The sequence below is a fragment of the Onychomys torridus genome, chromosome 17 (genome assembly GCF_903995425.1).
Source record: "Onychomys torridus chromosome 17, mOncTor1.1, whole genome shotgun sequence".
NCBI classification, from domain to species: Eukaryota; Metazoa; Chordata; class Mammalia; order Rodentia; family Cricetidae; genus Onychomys; species Onychomys torridus.
The window spans coordinates 62,786,983-62,803,348 of NC_050459.1; the positions used below are offsets into that span (position 1 = coordinate 62,786,983).

Here is a 16,366-nt window from a genome sequence, read left to right on the forward strand (position 1 = left end):
GGCGGGGTATGGGGCGGGCGGGGTATGGGGCGGGGTATGGGGCGGGGTATGGGGCGGGCGGGTATGGGGCGGGGTATGGGGCGGGGTATGGGGCGGGGGCGGGGTAATGGGGCGGGGTATGGGGCGGGGCGGGGTATGGGCGGGTATGGGGCGGGGTATGGGTGGGGCGCGGCGCGGGGTATGGGGCGGGGTATGGGGCGGGGCGGGGTATGGGGCGGGGTATGGGGCGGGGCGGGGTATGGGGCGGGGTATGGGGCGGGGCGCGGGGTATGGGGCGGGGTATGGGGCGCGGCGCGGGGTATGGGGCGGGGCCCGGGGCGGGGCGGGGCCCGGGGCGGGGCGGGGCCCGGGGCGGGGCCCGGGGCGGGGCGGGGCCCGGGGCGGGGCGGGGCGCTCAGCAGGCCAGCCTGCTCTCCTCGGGGACCAAAGGAGGCGCGGGCGCTGGAGTTTGTCTGCAAATCAAGTGTCCGTCTGTCACCGCGCCGAAGCCACGTCCTGTGACCTCCGCCTCTTAGACGCGTTAAGACGTTTAATAACAGACGTTCGCGTTTCTCCGGAGGCGCCAATGCTGCTGTCACTCACCGGAGCCCAGCCTGCCAAAGTGCCAGGAAAGGCGGGGCCGCATCCCCGCGTGGGCCACGGTCGCCCCCCTGGCGGCCCGGCCACGAAGTCCGGGCCGTCGCCCACAGAGCCTATGTGACGCCGGCGCTGCCATCTTTTCTCCGGGCAGCGACCGGCTTGGTAAGGTCATTGCTGTATAGCGTAGCTTTATCTTCCGTCTTTGTCCACCAGTATCTGAAACGAGACTATAAAATGATGTTTTGAGACACATTTTCCGTAGAAAAAAGAAGAAGATCCAGCAACATTGGGTGAGAACTTTGGTTTAGCGAAAACGGGCCGGTATTGCCTCTCCCAAGATGGCGGCACCGGGGAGCGTCATGAGCGGCGCGCCACCGGCAGGCGAGTGCGCAGGCTCCGTGACGTCACCGACACGCGACCGGGCCGGAGCCGGGGGAAGAGGTAGGAGCGGCTGCGGCGCGGGCGGAGCCGGGCTGCGGGGCTCGCTGGGCGGGCGCGGCTCGGCCTGGGGGTCCTCCCCCGGGGGGGCGGAACCGGAGACGGGGTGCCCGGCGGGGGGCGCTCCCGGCGCAGGCGCGGCGGGGCGCAGGGAGCGCCGCCCGGCCCGGCCCGAGCCCGGAGGGCTTCCTGGAGGCGGCGGCGGCGCGGAGACCCACGCGGGCAGCTGCGGCCTAGGCTGCCTCGAACCCGGTGTGGTCCTCCTGCCTCGGCTTTGCCAGGTGGTGGGAGACCAGGCTGCGCCCGCGATGCCCGGCCTGGGCCCGAGGTGGTGGTGCGGGCCTGGCTGGTTCCGGTGAGCGCCCTTTGCACACGGCCTCCTCTCCGCGCCCCGGCCGCCGGGCGGCGGCGTGTTAAGTGAGAGCGGCCTGTCCGGCAGGAGAGCGGCCTGTCCGGCAGGAGAGCGGGGCCGCCGGCAGGAGAGCGGCCTGTCCGGCAGGAGAGCGCCCTGTCCGGCAGGAGAGCGGGGCCGCCGGCAGGAGAGCGCCCTGTCCGGCAGGAGAGCGCCCTGTCCGGCAGGAGAGCGGCCTGCCCGGCAGGAGAGCGGCCTGTCCGGCAGGAGAGCGGCCTGCCCGGCAGGAGAGCGCCCTGCCCGGCAGGAGAGCGCCCTGCCCGGCAGGAGAGCGCCCTGCCCGGCAGGAGAGCGCCCTGTCCGGCAGGAGAGCGGCCTGTCCGGAGCGCAGATCTTAGCAGAGCTGCGGGCCGGCGCTCTCTGCGCACGCCGGCTGGGGCGGGTTCTGGGGTGCAGCCTCTGCGGGGCCGCCACGCCCACCCTGGCCCTGCAGTTTCAGCCGGCGTTCCTGGGTTAGAAAAGGAACTCAAGCCGCGCGGTGTCACCCCAGCACTGCCGAGGCCGGAGGCTGCACGTCCAGGCCCGGTGTGAAGGTCCTGAGGCGCAGGCGATTGGTGTCTGAAGACAAACGGAGGCAGGTGTGGCTGCCACCGGGCGAAGACCCAGAGACTCCATGGAGTGCAGTTGGGTGCCTCGGTTTCTCCAGTGTCCGGGAGACTGGCCTGGCTTCTGAGCGTGTTCCTGGGAGCCCCAGAGAGGGGCCCGTGGGATTCAGGATCTGTTTGGGGTCCCGCTGGGGTGTCAGGGCAGGCAGGGGTTCTGGTCCTGCCCCATGGCGGGGTGTGTTTGTGTGTGTGAGCCGATTCCACAGTGTCCCTGATGAGGGAACCGAGGCGCACGGGAGTGTCTTGGCCACAGGGATAGTGCCAACGAGGCGACCCAAGCTGATCTGAAGCCAGTCCTTAGGAGCCAGGTCCGGGCCTGCCGCCCCAGCATGAACCAGCCTCCTCTGGCGAGTAGGGCAGGGCCCTCACTACGGTTAGGAATGGAATGGTTTTGACCATGTAGCCTGCCCACATGGTGACCACACCCAGCTGTGCCCACAGTGCCTAGCCCAGCCCTCATCCACAGCAGCTGGACAGGGCTTTGTAAGCCAGATAGGGGTGTGTCCTGAGCCCTGCCACCCTTCTCTTTCCTTCTCACTCACCACTGGGCCTCCGAGGACCCCTGGAAACATGCAGCTCATTCCTGCCACAGGACCTTCGCATGCTCTGAGCTGTCGGCCGGGAGTCCTCTCCTGACAGGATACATAGCTATGGATGGATGCACAGGGTGTCCAGTAGGGCCAGAAAGAGGGACTTCACACACAGAGAGGGCTTGAGGGTGTCCTGGTGGTCCTGGGCCACAGAGCACTCTCATTGTGCAGCACTGAGCTGGGGGTGTGGGGGAGGCAGAGAATGTTCCAGAATAGAGCACTAGGCAGTCTGGAAGCCTCAGGCCCAGTGTGCTGCTGCAGGCCCTGGGCAGGTGGGTTCTGCAGTGGGGGAATTCTGGCTGTGGCTGCTTTTTGATACGGACTCATTGTGTAGCCAAGATGGCCTGAAATGGGTGATCCTCATGCACAGCCTCTCAAGTGTCTGGATCACAGGTTTACCCCAGCACACCTGAAGGCCAGACTCCTGAGCTTGTCCCCGTACATTGGGGATGACTGAACCGTCCCCACAATTAAGGTTCTGGGGGCTTAGACTTGAGTCAGTCACCATACAGTGCCTCCCCAAGACACCTAGGTGAGTGTCTTTCCATCTGGTGGGATCCAGTGTGAGGTTCTGTAGGGTGTCCCCCATCTGCACAGATTTCTGAGTGAGGGAACTCAAATTTGCTATTTAAGATAGGGTTCCCAGATGGCAGTGGGAGGTGCTGTGCAGGCTCCACTAGTGTGACTTGTAAAAGCCCAGGATGGACACCGGTGGTGATCAGATACACTCAGTACAGCGTACACTACCATAGAGTCACTGGGCACACTCCATGCCGAGTGACAGCAGCCAGAGAGGCCACGTGGTCAGAGAGGGAAGCGGATCGTGGCTGGGGCAGGGACAGAAGTGATTGCTGAGACAGATGGGGTCTTCTGGACGAGGCATAGGTAGTCTTTGTACAACAATGTAATTGTAGTTAAAAAAAATATTTCACGAGGCCAGCCCGTTCTACAGAGCGAGTTCCAGGACAGGCCCAAAGCTACACAGAGAAACCCTGTCTCGAAAACAAACAGACAAATTCAAAATGCTCAGGAGAGACTCAGCAGTAGAGTCCTGCCTCGAAGCCCAGTGAGGGGCTGGGGGTGTGGGGCCCTGCCTAGGTTGTGTGGGCAGAGGGTTACATATTCTAATGTAAGGAAAGGCTGCTTGGGGAGCGTGTGTGCCCCTTGCCATCCCAGCGGCCGCCAAGGGTGAGAGAGGATTGTGTTGTCCAGTCAACCTAGGCCATATACTGAGACCTTGTCTTTAAAAAATCGCTTTTGTATATGGTCTGTAAGTCATGGGGGGTGCTGGCCACCATCCAACCCCTCTTGCCGGTGTCCTCCCTGCAGCCTGCTAAGGGATGCCCAAGAAGTTCCAGGGCGAGAACAGCAAGTCGGCAGCTGCCCGAGCACGGAGGGCTGAAGCCAAGGCGGCAGCTGATGCCAAGAAACAGAAGGAGCTGGAAGATGCCTACTGGAAGGATGAGGACAAACACGTGATGCGGAAGGAGCAACGCAAGGTGGGCGGGGAGTGGGCCCAGCGGCTGGCCAGGGTGGGCCTGCCTTTCCCGTTCCCGACCTCGCCCCAGGTCCACCGCGCCTGGGGCAGCTCGGGCCGTGCTGACAGCTCAGCCCACTAGGTGGCAGCAGAGGCCCAGCGGCCTCGCCCCGCTTGCTGGGGAGCTGCCCGGTGCCAGCTTCCTTTGCCGGTAGCAGCGTTTGTGCTCGGGTACCCAGGCCCACAAGGTTTTTGTGTCTCTCACTCGATACTGATGACTGCTTGGTCCTGGGCTCTTGGAACGTGCCGGGAACGGCTCCTTCTTCGGGGGCAGGATCTGCCGCACACAGCCCGGCCAGGCCCTCTGCCCTCGGGGCAGAAGAGGTCCCAAGCCCAGGCGTGGGGTCTTCAGAACCTGTGGGAATCCCAGAGGCTGCTGCTGTGCAGAGACACTGTGGCAGGGCCTGGCCGAGGGCAGAGGAGCTCAGGGAGAAACTGAGGCAGACTCCGGTAGCTGCCCTCAAATACCTTTGGCTGCGAACCCAGACAGGCTGTCTTGCCCCGCGCTGGGGGCGGAGGCTCACGGAGGACCCTTGTGAAACATCTGCACGCGGTGCCCGGGGTGGGGGTGGAGACGCACGGGGTCAGCACCCATCGGGTGCCACCGTGGGCCTCGGCGGCCTCCAGACAGATGTAGCCTGCCGCCCTAGGAGGAGAAGGAGAAGAGGCGCCTGGAGCAGCTGGAGCGCAGGAAGGAGACGCAGCGGCTGCTGGAGGAGGAGGACTCGCGGCTCAAGGGCGGCAAGGCCCCCCCGCGCCGCGCCCGCCAAGGTCACCCGCGCGCAGATCGAGGACGCGCTGCGCCGCGAGCAGCGCCCGGAGCCCGGTGGGCGCGGGGCCGGGGGCGGTGCATCCCTAAGGACTTGGCCCACGCCGCATGCTCACACCCCGTCCCTGTCCCCACAGTGGAGAAGGCCAAGAGCCACCTGGAGCTGCCGCTGGAGGAGAACCTGAACCGGCGCGCGCTGGACGAGGGCAGCGTGGAAGCTCGCACTGTAGAGGACGCCATAGCCGCGCTCAGGTGGGCGGGGCCGCGGGAGGGCGGGGCCTGCTGGAGGGGCGGGGCCGGGAGGGCGGGGCTGCGGTGGGCGGGGCCTGCCGGGCTCTGGGCGCTGACTGCAGGCCCCACAGTGTGGCCGAGGACGCGGACCGGCACCCCGAGCGCCGCATGCGCGCGGCCTTCACCGCATTCGAGGAGGCACAGCTGCCACGACTGAAGCAGGAGAACCCCAACATGCGGCTGTCGCAGCTGAAGCAGCTGCTGAAGAAGGAGTGGTCGCGCTCCCCCGACAACCCCATGAACCAGCGCGCGCTGCCCTTCAATGCGCCTAAGTGACGGAGCCAGGCCCGAGTCCAGCTTGTCCAGGTCCAGCTCATCGGGTCCAGGCGCCCTCCTGCCAGGCCTGCCTGGGGTCCGGGGAGTTCCGAGCCCGGGCACTCCCCGCTCTGAGCGACACCTAGCCCCTGTGCGCAAGCGCACGAGCCGGCTGAGCGCCCGCCCAATAAAGGCCGCGGCGAGGCTGCCTGAGGCCCGTGTCCGCGTGTGTGGTGGCGTCCTCTGGGGAAGGGAGGACTGTGCGATGACCCTGTCAGAACTCTGCTCCAGACCTCCGGCCCCGCCTGCACAGCCGGGCAAGGGGGTTGCAGAAGCGGCTGAGGCCTGAGACCACACAGCAGCAGGGGAGCCTGAGGGGTGAGGCAGGTTTCTCCCCGCTGACAGTCAGGGAGCATGGGTGCTGGGCTGGCTGGAGCTGACAGGTGGAGGCATTGGCCATGAGAGGGAAGACTAGGATTTGAACCCAGAACTGCTCTCTAGCTGCGTCAACCCTGAAGAGCAGAGAGGGAGTCTGGGGGAGACCCACCAGCCTCTGTAGGCAGTGAAAACTGCATGCAGGTATGTGGAAGGCTGCCTTACCCTGGCCACATCCCTATCGGCAGGATAGGAAGTGTGTTGGGGGCGCGATGGCGAATCAGCAGACTAGAACCTCCAGGCTCACAGACGCGGCACTGACTGCTGCTGGACGCCTGGCCCCAGTGGTCCTAGGACATCAGGATGGCCCATCATGAGCAGATATGGCACATGGGTGGGGTGGGTGGAGGGAGTTACCTGGTCCTACCGTGGTGACACCTCACATGCAGAGTTGCCGCCTGCCGCTTGCGCCCTCTCCACCCCGTTCTTCCCTTGGATTCTCCCGACACAGCCACTGTGACACCCTCAAGATCTTTCTGTATCTTGTACCAAGAAAGATGCGGGTCCCTGCAGGTGTCCCCAGCTTCCAAAGGGCCAGGACTGCAGTGAAGGGCGTTGGTTTTGGTCAAGTGTAAATCTGATGGAGTGGGGCTTTGAGGAGTGTGAAATCAAGCAAGAGAGGCGGTCCCACTGATGCAAAGGCCTGGCCTGCCCTAAAGGAGAGAGTGTTGGTAAATGGCCATGGCTGGAAAATGGCCTGGGGTAGTAAGCAGTGGGAAACCAGTGTGGCTAGATGGGTCAGGGACATGATGTCTGACAGCACTTGGCTGCGTGTGTGAGACCCTGGGCTCAGCCCGGGACTGGGAAGTAAATCCTAAACTAGGCATGGGTGTGCACACCTCCCACCCCGGCACACACACCTCCCACCCAGGCACACACACCTCCCACCCCGGCACTCAAGGCAGTCAGTTCATGGTTGTCTTGGACCTATGGTGATGAAGTGGCCAGTTTGGGCTACAGGATTCTCAATGGGTTGTGGAGAGAGGCAACGACTAAGCAAGGCCTTGGGGTGGCGGTTCACCGGGGGCACCCAGGAACAGGACTGGAGAGTCCCTGGCATCTTGGAGAAGCCCTGGGGAGGCTTGGTGAGGGTTATGGGAGGGAATAGGAAGGTGCCGTGCAGGGGGCGTGGCAGCGATGTAGCAGTGTGGCGTTCACACAGCTGGAGCTGTGTGCCCTGCACCCCTGAGTAATACACCGCTTTCTCACAGTGGCGAGCTGCCGGGGCACGAACACCCACCATGCTCTCGGCTCCAGGGGCCTCAGCTACAGAACGGGCCTTGGTAGCTCCCCATAAAATGGTGATCGCAGCCAAGATCTTAGGCGAGGTTATTCTGGCTGTGCTCTTGGGAGGCTGGGGGAGGATTTCCTGGAGTTCAAGGTCAACCTGGGCTATGAAGACCTCCAAAAAATTATTCAGGAACCTCGAATTGACTCGGTAGGTAAGATTCCACCCGGGTTCGATTCCAGCACCCACGTGGCAGCTCAGGGGCTCCGATGACTCTTCTGAGCTCTGCAAGGGCACCGGATACAAGCGTGGTGCACACACGTGTGTCCAGACAAAACACCATCCACATAAACGCTGGGAACGCACACTGTCTGGTTTGACACAAGATTAACCAAGATCGACCTTGAACCGACTCTCCCCCTGGCCGGGAAGGGGGACGCGCGGGGCGAGGGGCCAGGCCAGCGGAGCGGGAGCGTGCTGCGAGTTCAAAGCCAGGCCGAGCGGGAGGCCGGGCGGCGGCCTTTGTTCTGTAGAAACCTGCGTCTCCGGGATCCCGGCCTGCGCGCCTGCGCACTGGCAGCGGGGAATCCCCGGCTGGGGGTGGGGTGGGTGCTGTGAAAGGGGAGTTCCGAGAAGTTGCCAAGGAGACCAGCGCGCCCTAACAACCACGCACCGCGCACGCGCGGCGGGGTTGGCTCCTCTCACCTGGGCTTTCCCTGTGTGCGCGCGCGTGTGTGTGTGTGTGTGTGTGTGTGTGTGTGCGCGCGTACGTGGGGGGGTATACCCCGCGCGCATGCGCCAGCCGCTGCAAGCCCCTGGGGACTAGGGAATCCTCCACCCCAGCGCCCACGCGGTCCGGGGAAACCGGCTCGAACCAGAGTGGAGCTTCCCGCGGGGGCGGCGGGGGCGGGCTGCCAGCGGGGTCTTCCCCACGCTCCCGCCCGCGCGGTCGCCATGGCAACCGCGGGGGCTGCCGCGCGAGGGCGGCGGGGAAGCCGGGCGGGAGCGCGCCCCAGCAGGGATGCCCTCTGCGCGGGCACGGAGGCCCCGCCGACCCCGGCTGCGGAGCACCTGTCGGCCCGCGGGCGGGAGCGTGGGGAGTTCGAGGCCAACGTGGGCTCCGGGAGGCCGTGTCTGGATAAAAACAGCAGGGCAGAGCCCGCAGCCGCAGTTCGGCTCCTCATCTCCCCACCCCATCCCCATCCCGCCCCATCCCCCGGGCCCATCCCCCGGCTGGAGCTCCGGCAGAACCAGAACGTGCAAAGGCGCGGCGCCCGCACCGAGCTCCGCGCCCCTCGCCGGGGTTCTCGGCCCCGGGGCTGCGCCCGGTGTCCTCCAGGACCCCGACCCTGGCTGCGCCCTTCCCAACGCATCACGCAGATGCATCTGCGCGTGGCCGAGCGCTGAGGGTCAGTCTCCTGTCGTGGGCCGCCGCGAGGCCACCTCTAGGGACAAGACTGCCTTGCGCCTTTGTCCTCAGCACAAAGCCTCCTTCCTCCCTCCTTCCTCCCTCCCTCCCCCCCTCCCTCCCTTCCTCTCTCCCTTCCTTCCCTCCCTCCCTCCCTTCCCTCCTTCCTCTCTCCCTTCCCTCCTTCCTTCCCTTCCTTCCTTCCCTTCCTTCCCTCCTTCCTCCTTCCTTCCTTCCCTCCCTCCCTCCCTCCTTCCCTCCCTTCCTCCTTCCTCCCTCCCTCCCTCCCTCCTTCCTTCCTTCCCTCCCTCCCTCCCTCCTTCCTCTTTCCCTCCTTCCTTCCCTTCCTTCCTTCCCTCCTTTCTTCCTTCTCTCCTTCCTCTCTCTCTTCCTTCCCTCCCTCCTTCCTTCCCTCCCTCCTCCCTCCCTCCCTCCTTCCTCCCTCCTTCCTTCCCTCCCTCCTCTGTGAACCGCAAGGAGGGTCGGGCCCAGCGACACCGGAACGCTCTTTGTCCTCGGTGCCCCGCGGCGGGGCAGCCCCACTGTGTAGCTGGAGTTTCGGGGACGCCCTGCGGAAGGCACGGAGGACCTTCCGGGCTGGGTCCAAAGACCCTTCCCAGGCGTCTCCGCACAGCGCCCCCTTCCTTGAGGCTAGGTCACCCAGATGCAGCTCCCGCCCCCAAGTGGCCTCTGGCTCCTTTCTGCTGGGGGAGGAGGGATGTACCGGGAGGGGAGAGCCTCGGGGACGTGGCACCCTGGCGAGTGGCCGGGCCGGACGCCGGTGGGGGCGGTCACCTTGAGGCTGGGAAGAGGGGCGGGAGTTGCCCCAGGGCGGAGCTGGCAAAGGGCCCAGACGCTGTGGTCTCGAGGCTGGACCGGTTCCGAGGGGCGCAGGGGTCAGCCAGGGGTCGCCCAGGGGGTCCGGGAAAGACAACCGGGCTTGGGAGAACTCAGGTTGGTCTCCTCGCTTGCAGGGCGAGAGGGAGGTGTGCGGCCGGGATGAGACCTGTCACCGGGCCAGCAAGGGGTGTCACGAGGCGGGGATTGTCGGGGTCCGTGAACCGCGGCTCGGGGACTCCGCTCAGGTCCTTTGTCCCCGCCGCGTCCCGACTTTCTGCATCGGCTCGCACCCGCGGCCCCCCGAGCCGGGTCTCCTCCCGGCCTTCCCGCGGCTCGCGGTGGGGGGGCGCTCACGGCCGCGCGTGTCGCCGGCGCGTCCCAGCCCCGCCCGCCCGAGGGATCCCCGGCACCGCGGGAGCGCGGCGCAGCTCTCGGCACGCTGCGGGGCCCGGCACCGGCGGCCAGGGGAACGGCTATTTTTAGAGCAAATGGAAGAAAAGGGGAGGAAAAAATGCAAAAGCCAAAATAACAACAACAAGGAAAAATGACGGAGGCTCCTGGAGGCCTGGGGGCTTCCAGCAGGAAATACCCCTGCCTGTGCCCGAGGCGGAAGGTGGGTGGGTGCTCAAGGGTGTGGCTTAGAGGAGGGGCTACAGGGGGCGGGGGACGACCCTGAGAAGACAAAGCGAGGCAAAGCTAGCGGCCCACATCGCACCGTGGAGAGCCACTCCAGGGGAGGGCTGGGGAAACTGAGGCTTGGGTCTGGTCAAGATCACCAGAGGGGTCCCTGGCCTCTCCCAGCCCAGGCTCTGCTTGCGGGCGCCCTTAGCACTCCAGACCCCAGGAGGCGCATTGTTCTGTCTGGGAGGTTTGACCTTCACGGTCCCGCCACCCCGGCCTCCGCCGTTAGGGGCGCAGGGGGGACCCCGGCTGCGGGGGCGGCGCCTCCCAGTCAGACGCGGGAACCGAGTTTCCTCTGCCGGCCTCTCCGGTCACTTAGACCCCCTCCCCTCCGGACTAGGACCTTCCAGCCTGCGCCGCGTCACCAGCTGCGGGAGTCTCCAGGCGTCCCTCCCCTTGACCCTCCCCTGCCCCGGACTCGGTCCCGGCGAAGCGCAGTCCCCGGGGGGAGGCCACGCTGCTGCGCCTGGCTGGGCTGAGGGGCAGGGATTCCCTGTCCCTGGCGTAGCCTCAGTTTCCCCGTCTGCAAACTGAGCGCTTCAGGCCAGCGGCCGCCGAGGTGGCGCCAGCCCTTGGACTGGGTCGCTGTCTTCGACCTCGGCGAGGAGCGCGCGGGGAGCCGGAGGTACCTACCGTGCCCAGCGGCCCGGGGCAGGGGTCCGCGCTGCGGCGGCGCGCACACCTCGGTTCTCACGCCCTCGTCTGGCCGCCGGTCGGGCCGGGACGCAGAGGCTCCAGCAGCTGAGGCCGGAGACTGCTGGTGAGTTACAGACCGAAAAGGGGGGAGCGCGATGACAGGGTGACGAGGTGGGGGTGTCTCCTTACCGGGTTTCCCTAAGTCGGCTGATGCTCCGGAGATCTGCAGGGACCACGGGGTGTCCTTTCCTTTCCCCCAGACCAGCGGGAGCTGAGGCTGCCCCCGAGGAAAGGGGCTTGAGCTCCAGGGGGAGGCTGGGGAGCTGGGGACTGCCAGTCACCCAGCGTGGCAGTGCTCGGGACCCCCCAGCCCCTTCCTCCGGCAAGGGTTCCTACGCTTGGTGGGGATTCCCCCAGCTGTGGCGGGTGGGAGCCTCGGAGGCGACACACAGGATTTCCCTCTCAGTTTCTCGGGGTCAGCCCCCTGCGGTGGGTAGCTGGGAGGTCCAGAGAGGGTTAGTACTCACCCAAGGTCACCCAGCAAGGGGGGGGGGGCAGAGCAGTTACGAGCCTGGCTCCCACGGATGGGGTCCTAGCTGGGTTTTTCGCATCCTGCTTTAGCCCTGAGCGTGGAGTGTGAGGCCCCTCAACCTGGTTCCCAGCAATTAGAGAGATTAAGGTAGGGTCCCCAGGGCTCCCGAGACAAGGCCACCAAGGAGCTTGGAGGCTGCCGGAAACCTTAGCAGAGAAAACCCAGGGGGCAGAAAAGCGTCTAGAGGGGCGGGCAGAGTGACCTTGGCAGCCCGCCCTCTCCAGCCACCCGCAGCTCCGAGGAACTGAGACCTGAGCCACCTACCTCGTGGCCACTGCCCCTCGCCCGCGTCCAAGGAAGAGAGAAATGTCACTTTCAAGTTCACAGCACCGAAAGAGGGGGGCCAGGAGGTGGAGGGGAAGGGGATGCTGGGAACAGGCAGTATGCAGGGCCCAAGTCTCAGGGGGTGAGGTCTCTGGCATGGGCCTGGGCGAGCTCTGAGGACCCCCAAGGCATCAGTGACAAATGAAGCATTTCATCGTATTTTGGGAGAAAGCCTCACCACAAAGCCCTGCCTGCCTTTGAACTCAAAGGTTGGCCTTTCTCTGCACCCTGAGTGCTGGGATTAAAAGCGTGGACCACCTTGTCCAACTTGGGTTTTTGTTTTGATTTTTTTGTTTGTTTATTTCTTTGGCTTATTAAATACAATATGTTACTTGGCCCCTCGGGCTGTTTTGGAACCTGAGATCTTCCTGCCTCAAACGCTGGGCTCAAGCTAGGGGTCTCCACGTTTAGGATCAATAGATCTTTAGCTGGATGGTGCACACCTCTAATCCCAGCACTGGGGAGGCAGAGCCAGGCGGATCTCTATGAGTTTGAGGCCAGCCTGGGCTACCGAGTGAGTTCCAGGACAGCCAGGGCTACACAGAGACACCCTGCCTTGAAAAACAAAACACAAAAGGAATGCTGTGGTCTTGTCCCATCCGGTACCCATGTCTGATCCTCACAGGTGCAGAAAGGAAAGCCGCAGTTGGAGCTGTTCCACTGCTGAGGGCTACTCCACGGACTGAAGAGCACGGGCCTCAGGTTAGTGCCTTCAAGAGCCCCTGGAACCCCAGGGTGAATTTCCTAGTCCTGGTCACCTGTTGGGGTGAGAAAGTTGGTAACTGCCAGGTCCATGGTTGGGGCCTTTCATTCCAGCGCTTGGGAGGCAGAGTCAGGAAGATTTTGGGTGGGAGACCAGCCTGGGCTACGGATTGATACTTTGTCTCAAAAAAGAGCAACAGGGGTTGGGGATGTAGCTCAGTGGTAGAGCGCTTGCCTGGCAAGTGCAAGGCCCTGGGTTCAATCCTCAGCTCTGGGGGGGAAAAAACAGCAACAGAAGACAAAGGCAGGCCGGAGGCAGCTAAGTGGTGAGAGACAGCGGAGGACCCGAGGGTGGATCTGCAGCACACATGGGAAAAGTAGGGTGTAACCAGGAGGAGAGCGGAGCTCACTGGCTACCAGCCCAGCTCCTGGCTCAGCCAGAGACCCGAGGGAATAAAGCTACACTCTCTGGCCTACTCAGAGGCACCCCCACACAGGCAGAGAGACACAAACACACACAGAGACACCCACACAACAAGATAATAAATAAATAAAGCCAGCAGGCCAGGCCCTTTCTGCTGGTGTGAAGTCCCAGACTGGACAGTTGGATACTGAAGGCTCAGAAGTCTGAGGCTAGCCCTGACTCTAGTGAGTTTGAGACCAGGGTGACATGAACCTTGTCCCTATAAACAAAACACACACACACACACACACACACACACACACACACACCCACCCCAAAACTTAAATTCAGTTAAAACATTTTGAAGAATTAACTTTTGATTCTTTTAAAGCATGTGTCTGTGTGAGCATCTGTTTGTGTGGTGCAGGTGGCATTATGGGAGGTAGCCTCTTGATGTGGGTGCTGGGGACCATGGACCCTGAGGGAGCAGCGGGTGCCCTTGCAGAGCCATCTTGCTAGTCATTAATTAAAAAAATAAACAAAACAACAAAACAAAAAAACCACTTTAGCCTCGGTGGCGCACTCCTTTAATCCCAGGCTCAGGAAGCAGAGGCAGGTGGATCTCTGTGAGTTCGAGGCCAGCCTGGTCTACAGAGTGAGTTCCAGGACAGCCAGGGCTACACAGAGAAACCTTGTCTTGAAAATCAACAACAACAAAATTTTAAGAGTTTATTTCTTTTTATGAGCATTTCGTGCATGTATATCTGTGCATCACATGCAAAATGCTGCCCTCGGAGGCCAGAAGAGGGTGTTGGATCCCCTGGAATTGGAGTTGCAGCTGCTAGTGAGGTGCCCTGTGGGCATCAGCCCTCTTAACTAGATATTTTAAAAGGTCTGGGGCTGCTGCTCACTTGGTAGGGCTCTTGCCTGGTCTACACTAAACCCTGGCTTCCATTTCCAGGCTGCAAAACCTAGTCACGTGGGAGGTAGAACCAGGAAGATCTGAAGTTGAAGGCTATCCTTGGCTACATAGTGAAGTTGAGGCCAGCCTGGACTATATAAGACCCTGTCTTGAAACATGAAAGCAAAGGCTGGCCAGTGGTGGCGCACGCCTTTAGTCCCAGCACTCGGGAGGCAGAGGCAGGAGGATCTCTGTGAGTTCCAGGACAGCCAGGGCTACATGGTGAGATCCTTTTTCAAAAAAAACAAAAACAAACAAACAAAAAAGCCAATCAAACAGAAGAGAAAACAAAGGAAAAGCAAAAATTAAAAATTAAGAACCCTACAAAAACAATGGCAAAGCCCCTGTGGTTTAGGGAGCCTGGGAGCAGTAATGTGGTAGGAACCCAGCAAACAGGGGGACACTAGCTCTGTCCTCCCAGCAGGTTGGTGACCTGCTCAGTGTCACACGGCCGGCCGCCCCCTCAGCCTCCATCCTTGACTGACATCTAAGCCCCGAGCTGGCCATAGACTATTAGCCAGTCAACAGACAGACCTCATCTTAAAGCAAAAAACATGAAAAGCCGCTTCTGAGTAAGGTCTCACTGGAGTTTGGGGCAGAGGTGCAGGTTTGCACAGGCCGCTGCCGAAACTGGTGGCTGGGCTTCTGAGTGGCCGGTGTCCACGGAGCTGGAGGCTGGGTGAGGGCGGGGGCCTCCACAGCCCCCGTGCCTGACGGCAGTGCTGGGGGGGGGGGGCTTCCTTCCTGGTCTGGCTTGCTGGGGCTCCGTTGTCCCGAGTACAGGCTCGGTGATAGAGTGCTGTAACTCAGTGATAGAGTGCTGTAACTCGGTGATAGAGTGCTGTAACTCAGTGATAGAGTGCTGTAACTCAGTGATAGAGTGCTGTAACTCGGTGATAGACGTGCTGTAACATCGGTGATTAGAGTGCTGTACTCGTGATAGAAGTGCTGTAACTCCAGTGATAGAGTGCTGTATACTCGGTGGGATAGAGTTTGCTGTAAATCGGTGAAGACGTCTGGTAATCAGTGATAGAGTGCTGTAACTCAGTGAAGAGTATGTAACTCAGTATAGAGTGCTGTAACTCGGTGATAGAGTGCTGTAAACTCAGTGATAGAGTGCTGGTAACTCGTGATAGAGTGCGTACTCAGTGATAGAGTGCTGTAACTTCGGTGATAGGTGCTGTAAACTCTGTGATAGAGTGCTGTAACTCGGTGCAGAGTGCTGTAACTCGGTGATAGAGTGCTGTAACTCGGTGATAGAGTGCTGTAACTCGGTGATAGAGTGCTGTAACTCGGTGATAAGAGTGCTGTAACTCAGTGATCAGAGTGCTGTACCTCGGTGAATAGAGGCTGTAACTCTGTGATAGAGGTGCTGTTAACTCGGTGATAGAGTGCTGTAACTCCGGGTGATAGAGTGCTGTAACTCGGTGATAGAGGTGCTGTAACTCAGTGATAGAGCTGCTGTAGACTCAGTGATAGAAGTGGCTGTAACTCAGTGATAGAGGTGCTGTCAACTCAGTGATAGAGTGCTGTAACTCGGTGATAGAGTGGCTGTAACTCGGTGATTAGAGTGCTGTAACTCGGTGATAGAGTGGCTGTACTCAGTGATAGAGTGCTGTAACTCGGTGATAGAGTGCTGTATCAGTGGGAGAGTACTGTACTCGGTGATAGAGTGCGGTAAAACTCGGTGATAGAGTGCTGTAAACTCCAGTGCTACGAGTGCTGTAACTCGTGATACAGTGCTGTAACTCGGTGATTAGAGTGCTGTAACTCGGTGATAGAGTGCTGTAATCAGTGCATAGATGCTGTAACTCAGTGATAGAGTACTGTAACTCGGTGATAGAGTGCTGTAACTCGGTGATGAAGAGTCCTGTAACTCAGTGATAGAGTGCTGTTAACTCGGTGATAAGAGTGCTGTAACTCGGTGATAGGAGTGCTGTAACTCAGTGGATAAGTACTGTAACTCAGTGATAGAGTGCTGTAACTCTGTGATACAGAGTGCTGTAACTCGGTGATAGAGTGCTGTAACTTCCGTGGATAGAGTGCTGTAACTCGGTATAGAGTGCTGTCAACTCAGTGATAGAGTGGCTGTAAACTCCAGTGATAGAGTGCTGTAACTCGTGATAGAAGTGCTGTTTAACTCCGGTGATAGAGTGCTGTAACTCAGTGATAGAGGTGCTGTAACTCAGTGATAGAGTTGCTGTAACTCGGTGATAGAGTACTGTAACTCGGTGATAGAGTGGCTGTAACTCGGTGATAGGTGGCTGTAACCTCGGTGATGAGTGCTTGTAACTCAGTGATAGAGTGCTGTAACTCGGTGAATAGAGTGCTGTAACTCGGTGATAGAGTGCTGTAAACTCAGTGATAGAGTGCTGTAACTTTCGGTGAAATAGAGTACTAGTAACTCATGATAGAGTGCTGTAACTCGGTGATAGAAGTGCTGTAACTCAGTGATAAGTGCTGTAACTCGTGATAGAGTTGCTGTAACTTCAGTGATAGAGTGCTGTAACTCAGTGATAGAGTGCTGTACTCAGTGAAGGAACTCAGTGATAGAGGTCTGTAGTGCTCAAGTGGTGTAGAGTGCTTGTAACTCAGTGATAGAGTGCTGTAACTCGGTGGTAGAGTGCTGTAACTCCAGTGATAGAAGTGCTGTACTTGGTGCAGAGTGCTGGTAAACGTC

At 61.2% G+C, this 16,366-nt stretch overlaps 1 protein-coding gene and 1 long non-coding RNA gene across 2 annotated transcripts; both read left to right on the forward strand.

The window, feature by feature from the left end:
* The first annotated feature begins 1,046 nt into the window (after positions 1–1,046).
* Positions 1,047–5,697, forward strand: Ccdc124 (coiled-coil domain containing 124). Its single transcript, XM_036166557.1, is given in 6 exon segments — positions 1,047–1,372; positions 3,954–4,123; positions 4,812–4,915; positions 4,917–4,987; positions 5,068–5,182; positions 5,293–5,697. Coding segments are annotated over 5 exon segments (654 nt in total). The 5' UTR covers positions 1,047–1,372; positions 3,954–3,964; the 3' UTR covers positions 5,498–5,697.
* Positions 5,698–9,508: 3,811 nt separating this feature from the next.
* Positions 9,509–12,348, forward strand: LOC118569029. The gene is made up of 3 exons (XR_004943012.1): positions 9,509–10,000; positions 10,409–10,828; positions 12,246–12,348. It is a non-coding gene; the product is annotated as an uncharacterized LOC118569029 (long non-coding RNA).
* The last annotated feature ends 4,018 nt before the right edge of the window (positions 12,349–16,366 follow it).